The sequence below is a fragment of the Rattus rattus genome, chromosome 2 (genome assembly GCF_011064425.1).
Source record: "Rattus rattus isolate New Zealand chromosome 2, Rrattus_CSIRO_v1, whole genome shotgun sequence".
Lineage (NCBI taxonomy): Eukaryota > Metazoa > Chordata > Mammalia > Rodentia > Muridae > Rattus > Rattus rattus.
In genome coordinates this window covers 8,461,480-8,470,216 of record NC_046155.1, presented here as the reverse complement: position 1 = coordinate 8,470,216, position 8,737 = coordinate 8,461,480, and the positions used below count along the sequence as shown (strand labels likewise).

The following is an 8,737-nucleotide window of genomic DNA, read 5'->3' as shown; positions in this document are numbered from 1 at the left end:
AAACCGGGAATTAACTGCAACGCTGCTATGGGACCAGCAGGGGACACCAGGCCCCCACCACAGCACCCTGCGAATCCTGGAAAGCCCACATGGAACTTGTGACACCATCTTCTCCTGGGTCAGAGTATTCTTCCTGAAGAACAAGGACCCAGGCCTGATCCTCCACTTCTGAACTGGACTGGGTGCCCTGGAGATATAGAGCCAGGGTCAGATGAAGCTTCGGTTCTCCCTGCCTGGAGCAGCCAAAATACCCCTCAGGACTTTGGCCAGTAAATGTCCACAAAGGTAGGTCAGAAACTACCACCAAATTGAGGATAGCCTACACGCCCACCTCAGATCGAGGAAGATTGAGGGGTAGGATGAATAAAAGCAGTCCAAGGATGATGGCTATCAAGTGCGTTTTATTGAATCCATTGTGGATAGATGAGTGTTACACCTGCGTGTCGGGAGGGGCAGAGGGGCAAGGAGGGATGCAGCTGCAGATGGTGGAGCACGTCAGGATCAGAAACCAGAATCCTCTATCAAGTCTGGAGACGAGGAGCGTTAAGAACAATGATGACGACAGTAACAATAGTGATAACGACCATGAGGATGCTGAGGACCAGGGAGCTGATGTTCAGGCATTTGGCAGTGGATGCGTAGGCCTGGGCTCCAGTCATATCACCCACCATCTTCCGATCCCTAGACTGGAGCAGAGCACGTAGATAGATGGTCAGTGGCCCTGGAGCTGATAGGCAAATGCTCTGACAGTTTTCCTGTCATACTCCCTGTGGACTGCATCTCCCCGACTTAGGTCAGGAACATTTTACATACTCTGATCATCCGGGAGGCCCTAGCACTTGTTGTTCAGCCCTCCATGGACTATTGAATCTCCAGAGCACTTTCCACACAGGCCAGCATCCCAGTCTGTAAGGTGAAGGGGCACTATAGGCATTCCTCTCGACTGCACTAGGAAAGTCTGACTCCAGAATCCCCAGGCAGCCTCACCCTGCATCTGCACGGGAGAGTCTTTAAGACACACACACACACACACACACACACACACACACACACACACACACACACACACACACACACCCCACAGAAGGAAGAATGCAAACAGACTTATTTTAAACAAAGGACCCACCCCGTCCCCCGCACACACATGGGGCCATCTGGGTTGATGGACTTCAGGCTCACACACACCTCCTTACACCATCACCCCCACCTCTAGCACACTCACCTTCACAGAGTAGGCATAGGCAATGAAGCCCAGGCAGCAGAAGTTCATGAAGAGCGTATTGAACAGGGACCAGACCACATGGTCAGGCACAGAGACCTCTCTGGGCATGTTGATCACGGTAGTTCTGACAGAAGTCGATCCGTGGGGTGCCCCCAGTTCAGACACCTCATATTCTTCCTTGATTCTTTCGTAGTTTGGGGGTTGTCCCCCAGTGGCAGCGTTCATGAAGGCTTGAGAAGTGTGGTTCATGGTACCGAGCAAAAGCAGCAGCGAAAGGTAGAGGATGGAGAGCTCTGTGGCTCTGTCGGCCTGTTCTCCAGCAGTTTCGGTTTCTCCGAAGTTTCCTTTTCCTGAATTTTGGCTTAATGAAACTGGTCTGCGTTCTGAGAGGCGGGGATCTAAAAAGCCTGCGGATCAAATTACTCCAGGGCAGGATGTCAGGAAGGGTTGTGAATCAGGGGAACTTCCCGGCCAGGAATCCAAGTCAGGACTTGTCCCAGGGCCCAAACCTCGGTGCTTATGAGTGAGGGGTTCCTGGAGTCTACCAAGCTCATGCTAACAGCTGCAGATAGAACCTCACTATCCCTTATCAAAGTCCCAGCCAGGCCCCCAAAAACCCTCTATTCTCTCAGCGATAAAGAGTGCCCAGAGAGCCCACTGCACTCACTATGGAGGCCAGTTCTACTGGCTTCAGTTCAAGTTGACATTGGGGTGAACGGTACTTCTTGTTGTGTTTTATGAAAGGTAAAGAGGGAGAAGGAATATCTCTGGTAGACGTGTAGCCAGGTGTGGGGGAAGGGGGTGCCTCTGTGGATCCATGCTGAAGCATCCCTTACCCCCGAGGGACCAGCCACAGGACAAACAAGGACAGTATAGTAGAGAATAGAGTTTAATAAGGGCATGGGGAGGGGAGTTAAGAGGGTAGTAGAGACAGAAAGGCAGAGAGAGAGAGAGAGTAGAGCCAGCCATGAGCACTGGAGACAGAGGTGGTGGGGAACGGGGAGAGGAGGTGGAGCAGGAGGGAAAGGACAGAACTAGAACAAGAAAGCAAAAGAGAGAGGAGGGGGTGAACAACCCCTTTTAAAGTAAGTCAAGCACACCTGGCTGTTGCTGGATAACTGTGGGGCAGAGCCTAGACAAAATGCTAACACTTCTCTGTGTTTCTTTTTGCCCTAAGCCGAGAACTAAATGGTCTTAAGTCACTTGGCTATGACCTCATGGTCCTGAGCTGGCATGTTTGTGCTATGCCAACTCTTTTCCCCTCCTGCCCTATCATAATTTATTAGTGCTAGTGGGATGGTCACCAAGGGCCTCCATCATGCCAGAGAAGCTTTCTCAAACGTATGGTGGGGTGAGGGCTGTGGCCAGGAAAGCCACTCCTGACCATACTGGAGGATTCAGTTTAGTGTCCTTCCCTGATAACTGGGAGGCCTGGCCTATCTTCTTTTGTTAGGAGTTGTACCCACGTTCTATCTTGGTGGCTCTGTAAGGACCAGGCTACTAGACCTCCTGCAAGGAGCTCTGCAGCACCCATCCTTCCTAGAGCTGAGTCTTGGGGGCTGGGGCTTCTCCAGTTTCCAGGTTCTACTCATTTCAGTATTTCCTGAGTTCTTCACAGGGACATCAGTGTCTCCGACAGACACCCCTCTTTGCAATCCTATTTGCTGGTGCTGGTTTAGTCAACATCTGTGAAAAAGTCATGGACATACCTACCTCACAGAGGCTCCTGCCAGGCCTCAGGGGTACCATGTAACAGAGTAGGGCTTTGGTCTGTCTGTGCGGACTCTGATCGGAGCCTGAAAGTGGTGGTTTCTGATGGATTCTGATAGGTTATTTCTTTGTGTTCTGTGGAATACCTCTTCAACAAGGCCTACACCATGCTGCTCTTCACACATCTTCCTGTTGCCTTTCAGCCATGTGAGAGATAAAATAATATAAATGACCCCTGAGCTCGTAAATGATAGCAAGTGGCATACTATGGTCACAACACGATCTGGTTTCAGGAATACTGGATCTTGGTATAACTTTTTCAAATAGTTAACAATATCCAATTTCAGCCGTAACTGTTTACTATGGTCTCACAATATTCCTAAAAGCAAGTACACTTGCTTCTGGATTTTCACACAGCCATGACAGAGACCATCCTGAAAGTTAATGGTCATCTCAAACTTCTCTGCCTCTCTCAGTCACTAGGATCCTATTTCCTCTCGCCTGGCGGCCTTGGTGAGCCATGAAGGCTATGCTATATCAAGGCCTTCACATGCATTCAATCCCCAGACTCATCTCTCCACCCACAGAGGTGGGGAGCTATATTCAGCCCTGTGTGAATGTTCACCCTAGTCATTGTCTTCATGTGGCCCCCCAAGTTAGCTGAACAGAAGACCTCTTTCTCCTTTCCATAGGGGACATTCCTTGAGACTCGATCTTTGGATTTCTCTATCTTCTTTGTTCAGTGCTAAGGGCAATCTCTGTTGCCCCAGGGATCATCAGAGGGACAGGGATTGACAAACCCTGCTGCAAGAGCAAAGGTCAGGGCCAGCGTTCTGCTCCATCCAGGATGATCCACTTCTACCCATGATGCACAATTGTTGACATTTTACCTGTTGGGTTCTGCCCTTGATCTGCTGTCAAGGGACAGTTCTAGCCAGTGTGCCTCGTCTCTGATTTAGTGTCCCTTACCTTTCAGATTCACATCAGATACCTGGGACTGATCTCCAACTGGACTCCTAATGATGGGTCTGCAAGGAGCCCATTGTCTCAGTGTAGGTCAGGGGTGGGGGGATTCCTCTGCTGTCCTCTCAGGATAAGACATTGTTTTGTTTACACTCTGGCATCAGATAGGGAACAACCTGGAGTCTACTGCCAACCAGCTGACCACCCAACCTTGCCCTGAAGGCCACCAACACCATGGGAAGTTATAATGACTTCCCTTGCTTCTGCTCTTACACATTTGGTGAGTGGGAAGTGAGTGGAAGGACTCTTCATGGCCGAGCAGCCCCACTGTGGACTCATTCGTGGGTTGCTGTAAACACTAGGCATATCTAGTCTCATATGTTCTACCACAAACAAGTGGTTAGGATGATGCTCATTCTAGAGATCATGGCCTGCCTCCTGTGTCCACCAGCGCCTAACAGGTCTGGGGTTTCCGTGCCCTCAGGATACCTGCCCACACATTGCTCATACGAAGCATTAGGAAGGACCGAAGTGTGGCGGTAGAGACTGTGATCCTCGTCCTGAAGTCTCTACCTTTCTTCAGTCATAGGCCCAGGACTGAGGATGAGCACTGTGAAGTTCACCCCAGGACCATGAGTTTTCGTAGAAATTGCATCCTGGGTTCTTCTAAAAAACTCTTGTTCCTTCCTGGTGCAATCTGAAAAGGTCTTGGTTTCCCTTGGACTTGGTCATTCCCTTCCAGTATGATAGCAGCTCTACCAGTGGGATCCTGTCTCCACTGCTATTAGGGTCTCTGTCTTCCTAAGTCAGGCTCATCTTCCCAAGACAGTGAAGGAACTGATATTGCTCCAGAAGCCTGGACCTTGGTGAAGTGGGCATCTCTAACACCACTTACCCTCACAAGATGAGTTTTGGGGCCTTACATTATCTCAGACCCCAGGACTAGAACCTACATACCAACACAGGGAGACAGTACCAACCCCGGGGGCTCCTAAGACTTCTAATTTGGGGTGCCCAAAATGAGGTGGAAATGCAGGCTCCAGGGCATCCAGGAAGAGGAGAGGTGAATGAAGTGGAAACCTATGGTTCTTCGGAAAGTTAGTTATAGTAAATGTTGTTTTGCTGGGGCACACAGGTGAAAGGATGTCTTGCTAAAGCAAACACATAAAAGACTGCTTTCCTAAAGCAGACACAGGTGAAAGGATGTTTAGATATAGCAGACACGTGAAAGAGTGCTTGATGAAGGAGTGTAGATATGACCCCCACAGACGGTGGGAAATGAGCACTGAACACTGTTGTGGTTTGCACTGCCTTGTTATTCTTCACTGAAGACACACATGTATTGGTTCGCCTTGCATAGCCTTGTTGAGCTCAACTTGTGATAACACTGCCATTGAGAGAAACTCAACCAAGAACTGCTTGTGAGGCTCCTGCAGAAGCTTGCAGCTTCTGCAGCCTTCCCTCAGGCCCCTTGGCAAGCCTGAAAGTTTCTTCAGGATTAAGCTACAGTTGCTGGTTTGTGCCTGGTGTCTGCTTGCTGAAAGGACTGGACTGAAGCTGCTGGTTCGTGCCTGGTGTCTGCCTGCCTAGAGAACCAGTCTGCAGCTGCTGAGTCGTATTTGGTGTTGGCTACAGGACTGAACTGCTGCCCAAGAAGATTGAGCTCTCCCCTAAGGAACTATCACTGAACAGGACCACTTCCCCCATCCTAATAACTTTTCTCCTCCACTGCCTCTGCTGGGTGGTGGGTTAGAGGAGAGGCTGAGCCCTTATTAAAAGTAGGTTGCAAAAAATGTATGCCTACAGGTGAATTTTGAAAGCAAACTAATGGTGAAGGTTGCAGAGGTCTCTTAAGATATGCCCCACCCTACTTCAGGATCTGAAGTACACTGGATCAGCCATGGCACCTAGCATTGAAGATTCAGTGTTCATTTCCCACTGCCCATCCCTGACCTGAAATAAACCTGTAAGATGTGTGTGAGAAGAGAAGGGTCAGAATCCAAGTGGGAGACCTCCATAGAGATCTTGAACACAGCTTGTCTGGGTCAAGGTTTCTTCCTCCTAAAAAGGGAGGACCCTGGGCCTTGTCCTCTATCCCTGGCTTAAAACTCATTAGTGCACAGTTCTACACCCTTCCTGTGTACTCTAGGGACATGGAGCCAGGCGTAGGCAATGCTCAGTTACTGCCTGTCTGTGCCTGCTAAGTAAAAGAGGACACTATTCAGGATGCTTGTCAGCTGCTGTCTCCATCCTGAGGAAATCTGCTTAGGTGTGGATGCCCTGCACTACAACCTCCACCCACCCACCCCCTCTCTATCCACACCCCTGCCCCCCCCCACTCCTCTTCAACAAGAAGGAAGTCAGGGAAACTTTGAGTAAGCTTAGTACAGGACCAGTCAGGGGACAAGGAGTCACAGCACAACGGCTACTACATGCACTTTATTGAATCCACTGAGAACAAACAGATGTGGGAAGGTAAACTGACAGGTCAAGGCCTCTGACCAGGATAAGGGGCATCTATGAAGGGGGTGTACATGCACACTTTCTTCACGAAGACAGTGCATGGGAAAATTTAGACCATTGACTCTGATATCAAGAACACATACTTCATGGAGTCCTACTCTTATATCTAATAGGTACTAAAGGAACTAAATTAGGTACTAGTTTAGTTAATTAATAATTAGTTAACTAACTAGTTAGTACCTATCTAGTAGGTTCTAATTATATCGGCTATAGGATAGGCTTGCTATCCCTGCACTGTATAAAATGATAAGTATGATGAAGCAGACGACAGAGATGACCACAGCAATGATGTTCAGTTTCTTGGCAGTTGAAGCGTAGGTTTGGGCCCCATTCATGTCGCCCACCATCTTCCTGTCCCTGGACTGAAAGAGACAAGAAGATCAGTGGTGACCTCAAAGCAAGTCTTTGAGAGCCAGGTGCTCTGCCTCAGTTCCCTCATTGTCCTTCCTGCCCAGTGCAATCTCCTTCCTCAGGTCAGTGACCCCTATCCCTTTCACACACTAGGACCATCCAGCAGACCCAAGTGCTGGCTGCTCACCTCACCATGGGGGTGTCATTTCTTATAAGTCTCACCTGTACCCAGCCTGGTACCCCAGGCTGCAGGGTGAAAGGGCATTTCAGAAACTAAACACTAGGGGTTGGGGATTTAGCTCAGTGGTAGAGCACTTGCCTAGCAAGCTCAAGGCCCTAGGTTCGGTCCTCAGTTCTGAAAAAAAGAAACTAAACAGTAGAGCAAATTCCTCTAAACTAGAGTGAAGACAATCTCATCCCAGAATCTCTGGGCATTCTCTCCCTTTGCCTACATAGGAGAGTCTCCAACGTACAACCCACATATACATTCTATATGGTATTTACACAGTCTAATACATTCAGGATACCAAACAGAGGGTCACAAATACAAAAACACGGGCTGCACATATCCAAGGTGCCCTGTCCTGTCCAGGGCAGGAGGAGCCATAACCTCATACATGCCTTCTACAACACTCACCTTCACAGAGTAGACATAGGCAATGAAACCCAGGCAGCAGCTGTTCAGGAAAATTGTGCTGAATGTGGACCAGGCGACATAATCCGGCTGGATAGTGTCACTGTTGATGTAAACCACAGTGGATGGCGCCGGAGCTGAGCCAGGATCCTCTTTAACCATGTTTTTGTGCTTAAAGAAAACTCTGGTCTCAGAGAAGCTCGTATGAGTGGTGGAGTCATGGGCACTTTTATAGAACCATTTGTGAGGTAAGATCCAGATGCCTGGGGATGGGCTACATAGGATAGCTCCACACCCACACACTCCCCCACCCCCACCCCACCCCACCCTTACCTCCTCAATGGCCTCTTCGAAGTTCTACTTTCTCCAAAATTTCTGTTCCTGTTTGCAAACCAATGAACTATCTGAGAAGTGGGAGGTGGAAACAGATTACTGAATGGTAATCACACTAGGACAGGGTTCAAGAAGGGCAGAGATCCGGAGAACCTTCTGCACTGGAACCCAATTCAGGACTTAACACTCTACCTCCCTACTTAGAATAAAAGTATTTTATTCCAGTGCTTTTCTCCAGGCCCGAGAGTCTCCCCAGCCCAAAGCCAATACTCACAGCAGCTATTTCCCTAGCCAGGAACCCTGAAGCCTTCTACCATCCCATCCTCGGGTGCCCAAGGCTAGTCCTCACGATAGGAGGCTTCTCTGCACGAATCCATGTCCTCTTACTGGCTGACTTGCTTCAGACCAGGGCGGAAGAGCTACAAATCAGTCAGCCCTGTTGTGCCAGGACTGATCGTCAGTACGGTGCCTTTCTGGCCGGGGCTCTGCTTACAGGCTGGGAGACTGCATGATTCATTCCAGGCACGTGGGAGCAGTCCTTCCCGTGCTAGCCTAACTTACTCGTGTGATTCCACTTTTCCTTCTCATCCTTCATCTTTTTACTAAAAGACTTGGAGTTTGGGGGGGAAAGATGGATGGGTCTGGACCACACCCAGTGGGGCCACAGGAGTTGCAATGCCGGGTTGACCAAGACCTTCCTGACACTGCAATTATTTCTTCTTGCCTCAGTACACCCTGACGGAAAGATGGAGAAACAGGATGGGAAAGAAATAAGCAAGTTCTGAATGCGCTCTTCAGCTTCCCCCTGACTGACAGACACTAAGATCCTGGAACGGTCCCCACCCCCAGGCCCTGGCCCTCTCCTCACACCGCAGATCCTAGACTACCTGCTCCTGCTGTGTGCTCAGAAGGCCCAGGACCAGTAGTCCTCAGCATGGCAAGGCCACCGAGGATAGGATGACTTGTCCTATCAGCCTGGACATCTGTGCTGGATCTTCCTT

The 8,737-nt window shown here is 49.6% G+C and overlaps 2 protein-coding genes across 3 annotated transcripts; both read right to left on the bottom strand.

Moving 5' to 3' along the window:
• Positions 1 to 381: 381 nt before the first annotated feature.
• LOC116893623 (interferon-induced transmembrane protein 3) lies at positions 382 to 1,593 on the bottom strand. The gene is made up of 2 exons (XM_032895336.1): positions 1,223 to 1,593; positions 382 to 686 (listed from the first exon to the last, which is right to left on the bottom strand). Exons 1-2 carry the CDS (start codon positions 1,469 to 1,471, stop codon positions 522 to 524), a joined length of 414 nt encoding a protein of 137 aa, XP_032751227.1. The 5' UTR covers positions 1,472 to 1,593; the 3' UTR covers positions 382 to 521.
• Positions 1,594 to 6,318: 4,725 nt separating this feature from the next.
• LOC116890890 (interferon-induced transmembrane protein 2-like) lies at positions 6,319 to 8,533 on the bottom strand. 2 transcript variants are annotated; one of them, XM_032891504.1, is made up of 3 exons: positions 7,737 to 8,533; positions 7,407 to 7,574; positions 6,319 to 6,780 (listed from the first exon to the last, which is right to left on the bottom strand). In XM_032891504.1, exons 2-3 carry the CDS (start codon positions 7,563 to 7,565, stop codon positions 6,613 to 6,615), a joined length of 327 nt encoding a protein of 108 aa, XP_032747395.1. In that variant the 5' UTR covers positions 7,566 to 7,574; positions 7,737 to 8,533; the 3' UTR covers positions 6,319 to 6,612. The 2 variants fall into 2 exon arrangements, with proteins under 2 accessions (XP_032747395.1, XP_032747396.1); XM_032891505.1 differs by lacking the exon at positions 7,737 to 8,533 and having other exon boundaries at positions 7,407 to 7,671.
• Between the last annotated feature and the right edge of the window lie 204 nt (positions 8,534 to 8,737).